Source organism: Eubalaena glacialis, chromosome 3 (assembly GCF_028564815.1).
Source record: "Eubalaena glacialis isolate mEubGla1 chromosome 3, mEubGla1.1.hap2.+ XY, whole genome shotgun sequence".
NCBI lineage: Eukaryota > Metazoa > Chordata > Mammalia > Artiodactyla > Balaenidae > Eubalaena > Eubalaena glacialis.
The window spans coordinates 182833535-182851064 of NC_083718.1; the positions used below are offsets into that span (position 1 = coordinate 182833535).

At 58.4% G+C, this 17530-nt stretch overlaps 1 protein-coding gene across 8 annotated transcripts; it reads right to left on the reverse strand.

The window, feature by feature from the left end:
• Nucleotides 1-243: 243 nt before the first annotated feature.
• On the reverse strand, nucleotides 244-13196 carry LOC133087547 (chloride channel protein ClC-Ka). 8 transcript variants are annotated; one of them, XM_061184886.1, is made up of 20 exons: nucleotides 13101-13196; nucleotides 12385-12491; nucleotides 11599-11727; nucleotides 10723-10851; nucleotides 9571-9710; nucleotides 9151-9228; nucleotides 8979-9057; nucleotides 8301-8426; nucleotides 7851-7935; nucleotides 7634-7735; nucleotides 7001-7085; nucleotides 6560-6733; nucleotides 6027-6096; nucleotides 5747-5857; nucleotides 5170-5383; nucleotides 4147-4280; nucleotides 2249-2337; nucleotides 2019-2099; nucleotides 1185-1271; nucleotides 244-700 (listed from the first exon to the last, which is right to left on the reverse strand). In XM_061184886.1, the coding sequence occupies exons 2-20, from the start codon at nucleotides 12482-12484 to the stop codon at nucleotides 653-655; spliced, it is 2061 nt and encodes a 686-aa protein (XP_061040869.1). In that variant the 5' UTR covers nucleotides 12485-12491; nucleotides 13101-13196; the 3' UTR covers nucleotides 244-652. The 8 variants fall into 8 exon arrangements, with proteins under 8 accessions (XP_061040869.1, XP_061040868.1, XP_061040871.1 ...); XM_061184885.1 differs by having other exon boundaries at nucleotides 2019-2102; XM_061184887.1 differs by lacking the exons at nucleotides 244-700; nucleotides 1185-1271 and adding an exon at nucleotides 1290-1843 and having other exon boundaries at nucleotides 2019-2102; nucleotides 5170-5338.
• Nucleotides 13197-17530: the final 4334 nt, after the last annotated feature.

The window sequence follows — 17530 nt, forward strand, 5'->3', positions numbered from 1 at the left end:
GGAAACTGGGCCACAGGGTCGTGCTTACACATGAGGACAAGCATCATAAGACCTGGTGGGAACCTGCTTTCATAACTCCCTGCCAGGAAGGGGGACGTGAGGAGGCGTGGGAAACCAGGGCCCAGGCCTGCAATGCCCACAGGACCACCAGGGGGCCCCCAAGAGCTCACTCAGGGCCGGCGAATGTGGCCTTGCTAAGGAGGCAAGATAACGCCCTGGATGCTGAGATGAGGGACAGACGGCTCTGGCAATCAGCTTTATTCTTTCTCAGGAGCCTTTGGTTGGGAGTCATACAACCCTCAGAGGGCATCTCTGCGTGCCCTTGGCGACAGAATATACCAATGTCTTCATTCGTGAATTTGATTCTTTCATGGAGCACCCACCATATGCTTGTTTTCTGCTGTCTTGCATTCTGAGTTCTGTCCAGAGGGGGATTTGTCCTTCAAGGCAGGTAGCACTTGTTTCATGGAGAATGGGACGTGGTGACTATGGGGCCTCTTCAGTGCTAGCTTAGCTGTCTACTTCGCCGAGGAGTTGAGCTGGGCTGGAGGGGAGGGGTGCGTTATGATGGGTGGGGGAGAGAGGCAGGGTCTCTGCCCCATCTCCTTCACCAGGGCAGCTGAGGGGCCCTGTTTCATCTTGCCAGGCTGGCTCACTTTGGGGCCGGAGGGTTTGTCAGGTTGGAAATTGCTTTCTTCAACTAGAACAGAGAACAGAGTGGGGAGGATGTAGAGGAGATTGCAAGTGGGGGGCGCCAGTTTAGTTTGACTCCCCTAAGGGTTGATTCTGGAGTGAATTTTAGAGCCAGTGCCTCCCTCTTGCATAGATCAGATCATTGAGGCCCAGAGAATGGCAGGGCTGGCCACAAAATAAGGTAGAGGTAGCTGGACCAAGTGGCTGGCTACTCTGGGCCAGGAAGTGAGGCTCATCAGAATCCCATGAGGCCCCTCCAAATTTTTCTTTTTTTTTTTTTGGCCATGCTGTGCGGTATGTGGGATCTTAGTTCCCCGACCAGGGATCGAACCCACGCCCCCTGCAGTGGAAGAGCAGAATCTTAACCACCGGACCACCAGGGAAGTCCCAAGGCCCCTCCAAATTTGATGGCAGAATTTTGGTGCCCCCCACCTCCCCAGCCTGTTCGAGCATGGCTCCTCCCCTTTGCTCCACCCTCGGGACCATGGTACCTCCACCCAAGACACGAAGCCCACAGCTCTGCCATGAGACGTCACGAAGAGAGACTGAAGTTTCAACAGCTCGAAGAGGTTGTGTGCCTGCAGGGTGGGTGGTTAGGAAACACTGGAGGATAGGTGACACCCACCTCAACCCTCTGGCTTCAGTTTCTTCCTAGCTTGGCAGCTTTGAGCAGAGGTTAAGGCCCGGGCCAGGCCCTGTCCCAGTGGTGCCCACCCCACCTTGTTTCTGAGCCTGGGAGGGCTGGACAGCTGTGATGGTGGGTGGGAGACCAAGACCTGGGCCTGCAATGTCCAATGTGACCACCAGGGGTCCCCAGAGTCCACACAAGGGACTAGGGGAAAGGACCCGTTTTTCAGCATCATCCGGCACAGAGGGATTGGGGCCACCCTTAGGTCCCCAACCTGCTTCTGTCCCTCCGTGATCCATGTGCCAGGCTCTGTGCTTGCAGGGGGGAGGGGATCAGCATTCAGAGTGATTAAGTACTTTGCCCAAGATCACACAGGCAGAATGTGGTAGACTTGAAATTGAAACCCATGTGTGCCTTGATGAAAAGACATATTTTTAACCACTGTTTCTCTCCATCCAGAATCTTCTGTTTCCCAAGCTCTCCCTCTTCTCTAGTCTCTGCATCATCCCAACAGCCCTGGAACTGAGAGACAGAGAGGGCGGGAACTGCATGCCCATTCCACAGGTGAGGAAGCAGGCACAGGAGGAACAGAGAGCCACATAGCATGTCCAGAAAGCTGGAGCCAAGTTTCCCTCCCAGGCTCTTCCCCTCTATCCCAGGGCCCCTGTCTGCCCACAGCCCAAATTTTCCCCATTACCTGGTGCAGGGAGGTCTCCGGGGACAGCTTCAGGGTCACTGGCTCCACGGGGCAGCCCCCAGCCAAGATGTCCTGCAGACACTGCTGGGGATGGGGGAAGGGTTATGGGGGCCTGGGACAGCTCCCCCTTCCCCAGGCAGCCCCTCTCAAACCACAGGCTATCAGCTGGCCACTCCCCTCACAACCCTGCTGACTCCCCATCCTCTACTGACACTCATATGAGCACTCACCTGCTGTCCTGGAACCCAGGAGGATGGCTCAGCCTGGAGGGCCTGCACCAGGTGTGCCCTTTGCACGGTGCCCACCAGTATCTGAGACTCTGGACAAGTGGAGAGGGAGAGGAAAAAAGCCACATTATGAAAAAGGAACTTACGTTTACTGGACAGCTACGATGTGCCAAGAACTGTGCTGGGTGTTCTCATGACTCTCGGGAACGTACAGCACCTATGGGTCAGGAACTATTATCACCCATTTTATGGAAGAGGAAACCGAGGCTCAGAGGCACAGAGAGGTTAGTTGTCTTGCCCAAGGTCACTCAGCTTCTGACGTGGAGGAGTGGTAGCTGAGGGTGGCCAGGTAAGGCTGCCAGGGGGCCGGGAGGTAACCTGCCCACCCCAAGATGCCCCACCTGGCAGGGCCTCAAGGCAGGAGCAGGTCTGGGACACCTGCATGAAAATGTCTGTGTGTCAGGGCTGGGCTTTGTCCCTCATTTCCTATAGGAAGTTTCACTGGCTCAGCCCAGTGAAGGCATGAACCCAGAAGGCCACCATGTTCTGAGGTCCTCCTGTGTGCTGGAGGCTTGGCAAGCCTCACTCCAGGGTATCACTGGAGTCTGCAGGTATTTAGTTTTGAGGGACAGCCTGATATTTTTGCTTTTTGTCCAGTAAAATAAAAACTTTACAACTGGACATACAAATGCTCCCTGTTTAAAAACAAAAACAATTAAAGCTATTTCTTGGATGAGCAGCAGGGTCCCACAGGCTGGGCCTGAGCTGGTTGGGAACTCTTTGCTTCCTGTGGCTCTAAGGGTAGAAGTGGAGTTTGTCTTGTTCTAGCGGGGGCGGAGTGAAGCTTCTTGAGGGGTCATCCATGTGCAGATATTTTCAAATGTGATATTTGGCGTGTTCTATGGGATGTTATAGGTGTCCCAGTTTGGGTGGGGAGAAGGGCCTGGCCTTTGGGATGAGAACCTCTGACAACTCTGTCCTCCCTATTTTCCAGATGTGGCAACTGCAGTTCATAGAGCTTAAGGGATTTATCTACAGTTCTGCTGCTCATAAATAGCTTTATGCCTCTTGGGGTAGGTATGGGGATGACCCATACCGTTGTGCGGGTTGCTCACTGCACAAGATACCTGCCCAAAGGACAAGTGGGGATCAAAATCCAGCTGTGCTATGCTTGCCAAGTGTGCATTTTGTTTCATTTGCACAAAGGGGACATATGGGCTGACAGTGGCCCTGAGTGGGGCATGGCTGTCCCCTCCCTACCCCCCAGCTTATCTTTCCCACTCATACTGTACTTGTCCTAGAGGAAAATGATGCTCTAGCTAGGTCCTCTCCCAAGATTCAGCTTATGTGTCTTTTTTTTTTAAATTTTATTTATTTATGTATCTGTTTGTGCCAGGTCTTAGTTGCGGCATGCATGTGGGATCGAGTTCCCTGACCAGGGATCGAACCCGGGCCCCCTGCATTGGGAACGCCTAGTCTTATCCACTGCACCACCAGGGAAGTCCCTTATGTGTCTTTTAACAAGGGCCCCCACTCATTTTTCTCTAAAAGGATGTCTTTCTCATGGCAACAGGGTTGAGGGAGGTGACTCAGTTGGGGAATGCCTGAAGGGGAAACTGAGGGATGGAGCCTTCTGAGAGGCCCTAGTAGTGTTCCCATCACCCTACCCCTGCTCCCCAAGTAGGATGGCTATTACCTCCATTTTACCAATGAGGAAACAGGCTCAGAGAGGTGAAGTGACTTGCCCAAGGTCACACAGTTGCAGAGACTGGTTTTGGATCCAGGTGCCTGATAGGTACAATGCCCTGCTTACCCATTCCTGGGCCTGACCCTCCCAGGTCCAAGAGGAAGGTAGAGGGAATGCCCTCTCCCCATTCATGCTCCCCCTTCCTGTCGGGCACCTGTGCTCTCCACCAGGGGGTACTCGGCAGTGTCTGTGGAGGTCACGACCTTGACCACCTCCTCCTGCGGTGTGTCCTTGGCCAGCGTGGTGATGGTACGGTTCATGAAGTGCTCCACAATTACATGGTGAGAGCTGGGGCAGAGGGATGCTCCCATCAGGTCCTGGGATGGGGAGTTATCCAGACCCCTGGACAAGCTGGGGGGACCCGGGAGGAGTTTTGCCGGTTCTCCAGCGTGGGCAGGGTCTAAGAGATTCCTGGGATGAACAGCTCCTAGCACCACAAGGTGGGGAGGGAGGAACCTGGGGACCAGGTGGCCTATGGCCTGGCTCTGGATTCCCAGCCCTCTGGACCCCTATCTCCCCCCTAGACCAGCTCTACTTTGATCTGTTTTATTCAGAAGCCGTCCCTGGAGAATTTCATTTGAAGAAAAGTTTTACGGCATAAAGGGAAAAAAGAGCTTTAAAGTTTGAAAATCACAGGAGTAACCACCCCCACTTAACAGATGGGGAAACTGAGTCTGGAGAAGGGGGCAACTTGCACATGTTTGGAGCTGGGCCTTGGACCCAGGACTCTCAGAGCCTTAGTCCTCCTTCTCTGGGGACAGAGGCTGCTCGGCCTTGTCTGGTTGAGTAAGGACCTCAAAGCTCACTTCCACTGCAGTACTCCAGTCCCACCTCCAGCTCCCAATGCCCCAGTGAGGACAGCAGAGCTGGAGCAGGGGGAGTGGTGGGACCTCCCAGAGCTGGTGCTGACTCTCTGTGTGACCTGGAGCAAGACATGGCACCTCTCTGAGCCCCACTTTCTGACAAATGGGTGATATCTGTCCTCCTGTTGTGGAGACCGACTGATGACCAGTAAGACACTGAGGCCAAGGACTCCCCCAAGGTCACACAGGGAGCTGGAGAGAATGGAGACTAGGGAGCAGCCACGTGTCGGCCCCTCCCACATTCACCCATGTCCAAGGTCAGCCCACCCAGACACCATCACCTCAGTCAGCCAGCCTGAGCAGACACCGCTCACCTGATTTTTCGGCACCGGATCCACGGAAGGTATGGCAGTTTCTTGACAATGATGGTGCCGTCATAGAAGGAGGGCTGGAAGCTCTGGGCGATGGCGTTGGCCGCCAGCACCGCCATCAGCACAGGTAGTGCGTGCACGATCTGGCCAGTCAGCTCGAAGGCCAGCAATGCTGTGGAGATGGTGTGGGTCACAGCCCCTGAGAAAGCCGCAGCCCCTGCAGGGGGCAGAGCCAGGGAGGGGGGCTCAGGCCAGGAGACAGCTTCATGCAAAGGGCAAGGCTGCTGTGACTATGGCCATGGGCTGGGGTGGGAGTTGTCCAGAGGCCACACATTGGCCACTGTTGGAAGTGCCCTGTGCCTGGGCTTGGTGAGGGAAAGAGCAGTAGGGAAGAGGGGGCATCAGAGACAAGACAGGAGCTAGAAAAAGTAATGGAGGCTAAGGGGAGGGGCTCAAGGAAGGGTGGGGCTCATTGGGAGGCTAATGACCTCCCCATGCCCTGCAGAACTACTGGCTGATTCTCCGGGTCCAGCCCAGACCCACGATGTTTGCCCACCCAGTGGGAACCCGGTTTACTCACCTGCCAGGGCATACCCCCCAGGCATGATGGGGTTGGTGACCCCTCCAGCCACGATGCCCTCTGGGAAGGCAACAGAGAGGGCCTCCCCTATGAGGCGCCCGATGGCAGCTCCTGGTCACAGATTTAGGGTGAGGACAGGGAGCCAGGCTGACTCGGTCCCCACAGCCCTCCATCCCTGGGGATCAACCTCAGTACCATCCTGGGGAGGTGGGTGGACCAGGAGCCATGACCCTGTCCCGATAACCCTGAGTCTCTCAGACCCTCAACACCCCAGACTCACCGAAGATAAATATGGGCATGAAGTACCCAGAGGGCATGGGGATTGTGGTGGCCAGAATTATCATCCAGAACTGTGGGTGGTGGGAACCGAGGGGGCAGAGGTTAGAGGCAGCTGGACAAGAGTAGGCAAGGGAAGGACAAGACAGGGGACGGGGGGTTTCCCAGGGAGAAGGAGGGTGCCCAGGCACACGTCCATCGCCAGTATCCGGTGTGAGGGAAGGTGTGCCCAGGGGAAGGATCCCCACCCTGGCAAAGTGCCTACTGTGTGCCTGGCACTGTGCCAGGGACTCTCCTTCCTTCCCTCTCAACCTTCCTTGATGTAAGCACAGTAACTGGCCCATTTTAAAGATGAGGAAACCGAGGCTCAGAGAGCTGAAGCAACTTGCCCAGGACCACACAGCGGGCAGAGGTCAGGTCAGGGAGTCTGCGTGAAGGCCTAGGCCCTGCATTACGTACATGCTACGGGGAGGTACCCCATCCCACCCAAGGCTGGCCTCAGCTCTGTGCACATCCCTGGGGGCCCCGGGAGCCCACCTTCATAACCAGGAAGAAGGCGAGGGTCCCAAAGATGGTGAACCGCGGGTGGTACCATTCGAACCATAGGTTCTGTGGGTCGGGCTCCGAGGGCCAGGGTGGGGACGAGTTCCGGGTCATCAGCGCCCACGAGTTATTGTCGAACAGTGAGTCCAGATGCTCCCTCATGGACAGCTGGAGAGGGGGGCAGCTCGGAGTTCTGCGTGAGGGCCGGGCGGCAGTCCCTGCCACCCCCACCCCCCCCACCAACTGCCTGACCCTGCCTCGAATCCTCCTCTGCCACTTCCTGTTGGGGGGAGACCTTGGGAAGGGCTCTGGCCCTCCCGGAGCTGCACAGCCATCCCCTTATAGGCGTTGCGGGGATTAAGGGAGATGATGGACACAAGTCGGACAACGACTGGGCATTCCCCCCTCTGGCCACCCCAGCTCAGCACCCCTTACCCGAGAAGCCATGAAGCGGCCCACGCCAGGGGGATAGGTGATGGAGGCGAGAACCAAGGCCGCCAGAGCCGAATACAGAGGCTTGCTGTGGGGTGGGGGTGGAGGGTCAGCTCCAGTGCCAGCCGTCCTCTTCCCCTCCCCCCACACCACGGAGCGGCCCCGCCACCCTGGGGGCTGACGCTGAGGCAGGAACGGGAGGAAGAGGCACAGGAGCAGGGGACGTGTGGGGGTCAGCCCCACACCGCTCGGGTAAGCAGGGGTCGGGGCTGATAGGAGAGCTTGGGACAGAGGCAGGCTGCCCGCCAGGCAGGTGGGACCAGGGCAGGACCGGCCAAGGTGGAGGAGGGCAGATTCTGAAATGCCAACGCCAGGGGGCAGACAAGGTTGGGAAGGAGAGAGGGCTCAGTAAGGGGCCTGGGGCTCCACAGGGAAGTAGGGGTTCAGTGAGGGGGAGGGGGGTTAGTGAGGGAGGGAGGGCTCAAATATTGGGGTTGGTAGCCTAGTAAGTGGGGGAGCAGTTACTATGTGGACCTGGACAGGGGTGTTAGTGAGGGGGTGGGGATCTCTATATAAGGCTCAGGAGAGTCTAGGGGCATCACCCTGAGGGGTCCCTGGCTCCCATTCAGAGCCCACCTGGTGGCCAGCAGTTTGGAGAGGACCCGATTGGTCTTAACAAAGCTGAGGAACGTTCGCTGACAGAAGAGGTAAGCACAGCTCAGGATGCCACAGATGGCCCTGCAGGGAGGGGAGGGGAGGGGAGTCCAGAGCCCCTCGCCAGAACCAAGGGCAGCAGTTCAGGCTGGGGGAGGCCCCCAGTTGGGCTCTTGAGGGTCCAGAGGCATCCACTCACCCCAGCGCCACAAAAAAGAAGATCTCTGGCAGGTCAAATGGGACATCTACCCGGAAACTGGTCTTGTAGAGGGAGGTGATGGTCTCTGGGAAAGGAGGGGAGTGGGGATCAGGGACCACACTCCTACCCCAGCCAAACCGAAGGCTCAGAATTAACAGGCAGGAGCGGAGGTGCTGTCACGTCCTGCCCCCAAATACCCTTTCCCTGGCTCTGCCTCCCCGGCCAGCTTCATCCTCTTCTACCCTCGGGGCTCCCATCCTTCAGGCCCAATACAGGTCAATTCGTTTCCACACTTCTAGAAGGAGGGGAGTGGAGAAGAGAGAGGAGAAAAGAGAGAGGAGGGAAAGGAAGGGGAGGAGGAGGAAAAGGGAAGAGAGAGGGGAGAAGGGAGGGGAGGAGGGAGGAGGGAGGGAAGGCAGGGCAGGGGGCAGGGTCTAGGGCGGGGCTCACCCTGCTCGCTGTTGAAGACAGCCAGGAGGCGGAACATGAAGGCCCCACAGGTGGCAGCGAAGAAGCCCCTCCAGTAATCCCAGACCGAGAAGTGGGAGGACATGACCTCGATGCTGAACAGGACGCCTGGGGGCGACACTGAGCTTAGACAGACATCACCACGCCCATCCCAGCGCCCTGACCACTCCCGTCCTGCTCTCCCACAGCCCGAACAGACAGGGCCACCCCTTCTCTTTGGTCCTGAGCTGAGGTGGGGGGAGGGCAGGGCGGGAGCCCCCTGCCCAGGGAACAGGCTTGTAGGCGCTCCTCTCGGCCATCTCAAACCTTACAACAGCCTTTGGGGTGGGGACGATTACAATCCCCATTTTACAGATGAGGAAATGAGGCTGAGAGCTGAACTCACCGGCCCAGGGTCACGCAAGGGGAGCTGAGTTTCAAACCCAAGTCTGTCTAATGTGACCGTGAAGCATCTCGACGCCCACCCCCACCTCCACCCTGGGGCGGCTCTGCTCTCCCGGTAAGACTGAAGTAACAACCAAGACCGGATTAGCCGTCATCCTCCCTGCAGGTTCCTCCGCTGGGCGGGGGAGCGAGCTGGTCAGTCTGCCAGGGGAGGGACGGGGGATGGGGGGGTGGAAACCCGGGGTGCAAGGGGAGGGCCGTGAGGGAGGGCCTCACCGCTGAAGGGCGCTGCGAACACTGTGGCCACGCCCACCGCCGCTGCCGCCACCAGCATTTCGTTCTGCTTGCTCTTGTTCTGGGGGGATCCGGAGTCCCGGGCTGAGAGTCAGCCCCCGCCCTCCCCTCCGTCTCATTCCTCCAAGGGGGGGGGGGCCCATGAGCCCCTTACCTCAGACTCCCCAATGGCCTTGGTGCGCATGCGGCCCAGGTAGGCAGCGATCATCACAGACAGGTGCACGAAGGGGCCCTGCCAAAGGAGGTGTGCGCACAGGGCACAGGGTCCGCCCCTTGGGTGGAGCCGGGGCCCTGGCTCCTCCCCTTCCTCCCCCTCCGGGCCCAGGGTTGGGGGGTAGAGGAAGCCTCATCCAGAGACAGCTCGGCTGCCCGACCCACTCCCTATGCCTCCATCTCCCCAGTTCCTTTGTCACACTCTGGGGACCTGGCCTGTCTCCTCCCCAAGACTGAGCCCCGCGAAGGCAGGCCCTGGCCTGAGTTCCGCCTGACCTAGCTTCGGTGGGGATGGAGAAAAGGCAGAGGGGGCAGGAGGGCAGGGTGGGACGGGGTGGGGTGCTCTCATGCCCGTCCATACCACTTTGCCCAGGAAGATGGTGCTGCCCGTGGCCAGGGTGCAGGTGAGGCCCACCACCTTGGCCCCGAAGTTCTTGATATCCAGGTAGTCCTCCAAGACCACGCCCGACAGAATGGTCTTCAGCTCCGGAATTCCAGAACCTTGGCAGGGGATGGATGGACGGGGTGGGGGTGGGGAGCAAGAGGAGGGGCAATCTCTAGATAAACCCTTATCACTTTACCCTGAACAGGGTTTCACATCATGATCTTGTCAGGTCTCCTAAACCCTGTGAGTTAGGATTCCTAAACTCATTTTGCAGATGAGGAAGCGGAGGGTCAGAGAGGGGATGTGAATTGCCTACGTTCTTCCAGCTGGTCCTGCCAGTCAGCTATTGCAGGATGGGGGGGAACCTAGGAGAGAATCTCAGGCCACCCAGATGCATCCCTGCAGCTCCCCTGTGCTGTTGGCCTGGAGCTGAAAGCAGAGCTGAGAGGCCTAGAAGAGATGCGCCCCTCCATGAGCCCCTCCCTGGGGAACCATGGTGCCGGCCCAGAGGAGCCCTCAGAAAGGGAGCAGAGCCAGCAGTGACCGGAGTCAAGCAAGATCTGTCCTTCTGGGGCTTCCCTGGTGGCGCAGTGGTTAAGAATCCGCCTGCCAACACAAGGGACACAGGTTCGAGCCCTGGTCCGGGAAGATCCCACATGCTGCGGAGCAACTAAGCCCGTGCGCCACAACTACTGAGCCTGCGCTCTAGAGCCCGCAAGCCACAACTACTGAGCCCACATGCCACAACTACCGAAGCCTCCGTGCCTAGAGCCCGTGCTCCGCAACAAGAGAAGCCACGACAATGAGAAGCCTGCGCACCGCAACGAAGAGTAGCCCCCACTCACTGCAACTAGAGAAAGCCCGCGCGCAGCAACGAACACCCAACACAGCCAAAAATAAATAAATAAATAAATAAATAAATTTATAAAAAAAAAAAAGATCTGTCCTGCTCACTGTGTGACTTCAGGCAACTTACACAACTCTTCTGAGCCTGGCTTCTCTGGCTGTGAAGTGGGGTTACTGTTTCCTGCCTCCCCCCATCAGGAGCCCCGAGGGACAGGAAAAGGCTTTGGGCAGTGGGCACTGCGGGGCAAGGCAAACAGGTGAATGGCGTGGCGATGGGCTTACCTCCCGAGAAGGGCGTGATGCTCTGGGAAAAGCCTGAGGAGAAGGAGACCAGGGCCACAGGGTACACGGTCCAGGAGAGATACCGGAGTAGGTGGCTGTCCCCAATCTCCCGGTACAGCCACTTGTGTGCTGGGGACAGCTGGGAGTCAGCGAGCCATCCACAGGCTCTGCAGCCCTCAGGCACCCACTTGCTGGCCAGGAAATGGAGGCTCAGAGAGGGGTGGCCCAGGGCCACCCAGTAAGTGGCAGATCCCCAAGAGGAGGCAAGAGTAGGACCCTGGATCATATCCCAGTGTTGCCACTCCCTAGCTGAGTGACCTTTTGCAAGCCATTCAACATCTGAGCCTCTGTTTCCCCATCTGTCAAATGGGCTCTCAGATGAGGTCTGGTGCATGGCAGGTCCTTGTAATGCCACCTGAGCAAGTCTCCCAGAGAAGGTGTGTTAGACACTTCCTGCCCCGTGCCCCCTCTTCCAGGGAGACCTCAGGGTGGAGAGAGCCTGCCAAAGCATGGGGAGAGAATGCTCTATGCCTGGTGGTCTAGACAAGTGTTCTCCCCCACAGTTACTGAGCTGAGAGCAAGGAAGGAGAAGAAGGAGCAGGGGCGGCAGGAAGCGGTGGGCATAGAGCTCAGAGGAAGAAGGAATATTTGGTCTTTCACTCATTGTGCAGATGAGGAGACTGAGGCCCAGAGAGGGGCAGGAGCCTGCCCAGGGTCACCCAGCAAGTCAAGAGCAAAGCCAGGACCAGACCCAGGCCTCCTCCCCACCCAGAGCCCTCCCCCACCCCCGCTGCACCTGGCGGCCCATCTGGCATCCCGAAAGCGTGCTCGAAAGCCCCGGGTCCAGAGCAGGCGTGCATGCCGGGGAGGGGTTACCTCGGACCACACGCCCGACAGTGAAGCTCATGGTGTAGCTGATCAGAGCCATGAGCACCCCAAGGGTCATCAGGAAGTACCAGTCCTCACCCATGCGGAACAGCTTCTGCTTCAACCACTCGAGGCCACCTGGGGCAGGGGCATCGGGTCGTAGCCCAGGGCCCAGTGAGGGCACCGGGCGGGGGCGGGGGGCAGGGGCTGTGTGGGGCTGGGGCCAGGTGGTCGAATCCAGGGAAGCTGGGAGGGGGCTCTGCCTCATGTGAGAGACAGCAGGATTTGTGCAAGTGAAGGTGGCAGCACGGTGGGCGCCAGGCCTATTGGCCCCTCCAGGAGGGGGCCTTTGACCCATCCGCCCTCCCCACCCCTGCCCCTTCTTGAGGTACTTATGGAAGAATGACAGAGGGGGTAGGGTGTGGAGGGAGGGCTGGGAGCTACACTTTCTCCAGCATCTCCGCAGGGGCCATAGCTTAGAGGACACGAGAGTCTAGAGAGACTGCTCTGCTGTCCCAGGACCGGTGGGGCTGTCCTGGTGTCAGGCCAGAGAGCACCCACTGGGCCCCTAGCAAGGTCCCTGGCAGAGTGATCAGGCATGGGGGCTGCGTTCCCAAAAGGCAGAGAGCAGACATCTAGCATGTCTGACCCACAGACTGGCAGACAGATCCCCTCCCTCCCTGCCGCCCAGGAGGGGGGCAGCTCTTGGTCTCCAAGGTGGTGGGGAGGCGGACCTGGGGAGGGTGATGTCCCGAGGGGTTTTCGACAGGGAGCGGAAGGGAACCTAGCTGTCACCTCGGATGCCTCGGCGGATGCGGGGACACGGGCCCCATAGCTCCTGAAGTGTCACAGGATTCCCCGAGGAGCCCTCACGAAGCCCTACCAGCTCCTCCATCAGGCCCCTGAGGGAGTGGACAGGCAGATGGACCCTAGGTGAGCTGCTGCAACGCCCTTACCCAGCCACTGGGCCCTTCCAATACCTACTTCCCAGATAGAAGGGAAAGGTGGCATTTTCAGGAGGGGACGTGGGTCTGGTGTGCCTTCATTCCTGAGGGGGTGGCCCCGAGGGTGCGAGTGTGTGTGTTAATGTTTGGGATGGGGGCGGCGGTTCCTAGCTGTCCCCTCCATGTCCAGCAGCAGGTTGATCAAGGCAGGACCCCAGGCTCAGAGCCCCCTTCCCCATCCTGTGGCCACCACTCCTACCCTCCCTGGACGCTTGTCTGCTTCCACTGCTCAGAGCAGTCTCCTTGCCCAGGGGAGTCACTGTCTCACTGTGGGGTCCCCATGGACCACTCTGACTCCCCATGCCCATCCCTGAGCCTCCTCCCCCTCAGCTCAGGCCAGAGTTAGGAAAACCCCAGTCCCAAAAGGAGAAGCCGTGAGGGTCAAAAGGAGGTGCTGGCTCCTTGCCCCCCAGCCTCCTGCTCCTGCCCTGCCTGCCTTGCCTTGCCCTGGTCCTGGCAGGTTCCATCCAAGTCCCTGTCCCAGTTCTGCACCCGGCGGCCCCTCACCTCTGTCAGTCCGCTCTGCTGTGGCCCCAGCCAGCCCTCCTCTGACAGAGACTCCTTTGCTTGCAGCTCAGGTGCACCTGGACAGGTGTGTGTTCCACCAATCAACATCCTGGCCCCCCCTCCTCCCCGCCCCACCCCGCCGGGGTTTACCCTGGCCATTAAGAATGTCCTTGACAAACCAACTGGAACTGCCCCGGCCAGCTGAGTGGTGCAGGCCAGAGCAGCCAGGAGGGACGAGGGGCAGGGGCTCCCCAACCTACCAGAGCCACACAGAGGCGGGTGGCACCCAACCCAGCTACCGGCTGGGGTACACAGGGCCTGGGAGGGGGAAGCTCATGACACAGCAGGATGGTGAGGGGTCATCTGCAGGGGCTGAAGGTCAGGGCTCTGGGTTCTCAGAGCTGGGCATGGGAGGGGTTTGAAAGAGCAGAGAAGGAAGAGGAGAAGGACCCATAGGGAAGGGGTGCTATTATTACTGCATCTTTGCTATATGCCAGGCACTGTGCTCAACCCTCCTCCAAATCAGTGAGTGCTCAGAGAAACCCAGCGAGGTGGGCAGTATTAGGCCATTTTAAAGAAATGGAGTTTCAGAACTTCCCTGGTGGTCCAGTGGGTAAGACTCCACGCTCCAAGTGCAGGGGGCCAGGGTTCGATCCCTGGTCACGGAACTAGATCCCGCATGCATGCCACAACTAAGAAGTCCGCATGTTGCAACTAAAGATCCCACATGCCACAACAAAGATTCTGAGTGCCACAACTAAGACACGGCGCAGCCAAAATAAATGAATAAGTAATAAATAAATAAATATTTAAATAAAGAAACGGAGTTTCGGAGAATTGAGGCTGCTTGCTTGCCCAGGGTCACAGAGGCTGAGGGACAAAGTCAAAAGTTCCATCCAGGTTTGCCTGACTCCAAAGGCGTCACACCTCTCCAAGGTCCTGCCTTGAAGACCTGCCTTGCTCAGAGCTGGGGAGGGGGCCGACAAGCTGGAGCGGGGGAAGGGAATTGGGCAGAGGGGAGGCACTTGGGCTGGATCTTCATGTCCAGACCCTCCAGTCTGAGAAGAGTGCCTCAAACCACAGCACCCAAGGGGCAGTGGCTCTGCTTGGGGCTTCTACGTAAATTCCACAGACCCTGTCCCACCCCAACGGAATGTAGGAACATGCACATTAGGTCTGGAACCCAGTTCATCCTCCCAGCACCCTTGTGGGTCAGGGACAGCATCACCGTTTTGCAGATAATAAATGGAGGATCAGAGAGGTGCAGTCACTCATCTAAGGTCACAAAGCAGAGGCTGAACCCAGACTTAGATTCTGTGGCTCTCCCTCTTCCCAGAGCTCCTCCAGCTCCTGTGGCTTAATCCTTCAGGGCAAGGGTTTGGGCACAAAGCAGAGGATTTGTGCCTGATACCACTTTTAGAAGATTTGGGCAAGAGATCTGGGACAACTCCCCCCCCTCTTCCAGACAAAGCCCCCTTTCTGAAAATCACGATGGCCCTTCAATGACTTGTTAAAATCCTGAGGCCGTGAGCCACCCTCTGCCCCTAGATGTCAGCCAAGTTAATCCCAAATAGGAGCATGTGTGTGTTGTGAGCGGTGGGGTGGAGGCTTGCTGCTCTGCATGGACCTGGGCCCACCGTTGCCTCAGCTGCCCCAACCTGTGTATAGTAACAGGATAATTGGCCGCCCTGTTGACATCCCAAACCCGTCTCTGGTCTCGGGTAGCTGCTGGCTCCAACTCATAGCCGGCATCGGCCAGCCAGCCAGCACCGCACGTCCACGCCCTCACCTCCGGCCCTGTGAGCATCAGGAAACTGGGAAGAGGGAAGCAAAGGGATATGGTGCTGGTGGCAAGTCCCTCCCAAAGCCATTTCCCCCTCATGCCAGCCCCCAACTTCTCCCTCTCCTGCATCAAGCAGTGAAGGGTGAGAGCTTGATGCCAGAGCAGCTCTCCCATCCCTAATGGGTCCTTCACCACTCGGAGCCTCAGTTTCCTCTTCTGTCTAATGAAGGGAGCCTAAGAGCCATGGCGGCAGGGCCCTATCTCTGCCTCGTTCATCACGAGTCCCCCAGAGCCTCAACGGTGCCCGGCACATAGCAGGTGTTCAGTAGATACCTGCTGAGTGATGAGTGGATTCCGAACACTGGCCTGTGGGCTGGCTGAGTGGGGACCTGATGGGAGCCTATTCCTGGTCCCTTCCCAAGACCTCAGATCAGAATCTTGGGGTACATGAGAAGAGTCTGTGTTTGTTGAAAGTCCCTCCAAGTGATTGGGATGCCCTGGCAGGTATGGGATTCAAGGCATTGGATCATCTCTGAAGCTCCTTCTGTCCCCGGGATCTGAAAGGAGAGACATGCACAGAGACAGGGGAATGGCCTTGATGACCTTTCAGGGTCCCTCCTGGCCATTGAAGTCAGTGGATCCAGTGCATGTGTGGGTGATGCCTCAGGGATGGGGGGAAGAGGGGGGAGGAATGGTGGGCGGGGGTGGGTAATGAGATCTGACGTCCAGGAGCAGTGACTCAGGCCCTCAGTGCCATGACCTTGTGTCTGCATTTAGCCACTGGCTCCTGTTTCCCTGGCTGGCGGCAGGCTTCTGGGTCCCCCACCCCCACCCCCACCCCCACCCTCTTTCCATCTCACCTCAGTGCTGGTAACTTCCTGGCAGCCCTACTGGAACCCCGTCGGCCAGGATGGGTGACACAAGCCAGGCAGGAATCACCACTAGACAGACAGACCCCTTTGGCTCCAGCCACCACCCTGACCCCACTTCACAGACTACCGGCACCAGTGGTTACCCGTATTGATGGACCCCCCAGCCAACCGCCGCAGGGAGGAAGTGTTGTGGGAGCCAGAGAAAAGAGAAAGAGTCCCTACCTTCAGGGGCCCCCAATCTAACGAGGAGACAGGCGAATCCCTAACCCAGGGAACTGCCAGTCTGATAGGGGAGAGAGGACCCAGGAAGACCACGTCACACTCAGGTGCTGGGGTGGGCAAAGCCAGTTGGTACAGCGGGCATCTGGGCAGGCCCCCCTGTGTGGACTGCAGCAATCAGAGAGGGCTCCATGGAGGAGGAGGAACCGGAGCTGATCTGGGAAGGAAGGGCAGGATTTGGAGGGGGGAGCAGAGGCCCTACACTGCAACCTGGGCAGCAGAGAACCCCCGGCCTCCCAGAACGGCCTTCCCTGCTTCACCCCCTGGTCCCGCATGATCTGTGCGTGGGCAGAGGGGCTTCTCAGGGGTGTTCGGGACCAGACTGTCTCCATACACGAATGTTCAGGTCACCCCGGCCTCCTGGAGGGTTTGGATCAGATAAGACAGGGTTCAAATCCCAGCTCTGCCACCTGCTCGTGTGCAAGCCCCAGGCTCTCTGTGAGGCTCTGTTTCTCTATCTATAAAATGGGAATACCATCTCCTTCCTGAGCCGTGCGGGGATCAAATGAGGCCATGCTGGAGAGCTCACAGCCAGGAGCCGGTGCCCAGCAGGCACCTCAGAAGTCAGAGCTAGAACGATTGTCTTGCGGAGCTCTCCTTTACCTCTGACTGAGACCCTGCCTGCTGCCACCCCCGGCATCTCCTCTGAGCTGGAGGTCAAGCAGGCATTTCCTGGGAACATAACCTTCTATATTGTTAAGGACCATTACTAAATTATCTGCTCTCCTCCCCTGAGTCCAGGCCCAAGTCCCAGCCTGGCCTCAGCTTTCTCCTCTTGGGTCCCAAAATGTTCCAGACTTGGGATGGGGGGGGGGAAGGGAGGTAAGTATGAAATCTGGGTCCCCGTGGGAGCTGGCAGGGGAACAGCTGCACATTCTATACCCCCCTCCGGGGCTGTCTCAGTCCTTCCTAAGACATGGTTGTGAACATTATCTGCCCTGAGGGAGGGAACCCATCGCCTCACACAGGGGTCCAGCAGGTGGGGGTCCTCCACGCACCCCTGACCTCCTGACCTTGCATCTCCCACTCTCCCCAGAGCCAGGGGCTTGGGCCTTTCTGCCCTGATCACCCACACCTAGATCCCTCTCCCCAAGGGCTGGAACTTTGGGGGAGAGGGGACGGAGAGAGAGAAAACCCTGTCCTCAAGGAGCTTGCAATCTGTTGGGGGAGACACAGAAACACCGAACACACACAAGGTCCTGAGGCGGGCCCAGGGGCCTGAGTGGCGAGGGGACAGCATGGGTCCCCACCTCGTTGCCATGAGAGGCTCCGGGGCTGGAGTTATCGGCCTGGAATGCCGGGCAGTGAGCTCAGCCTCATGGGCCTGCCTGCGTTGGACTGTCAGCAGTGCCGTCTCACTGGAGAAGATTTCCAGCCCCTCTGGGCCACCGAAAGGACTAAATTTAGCTGGTAGACAAGGGGCTGGCCCCGCGCCCAGGGGCGGTCGGGCCTTATAAAGGGGCGGCAGTCGGGGCCCGGCACGCTCCCTCCGAGCC

Coding starts and splice junctions, on each gene's coding strand:
- LOC133087547 (XM_061184883.1), bottom strand. CDS start 12,484: ATGGAGGAGCTGGTAGGGCTTCGTGAGGGCTCCTCGGGGAATCCTGTG. Junction 9,711..10,722: donor CATCACGCCCTTCTCGGGAG/GTAAGCCCATCG, acceptor TCCCCTGCCAAG/GTTCTGGAATTCCGGAGCTG. Junction 1,844..2,018: donor CGGAGACCTCCCTGCACCAG/GTAATGGGGAAA, acceptor TCTGTCTCTCAG/TTCCAGGGCTGTTGGGATGA.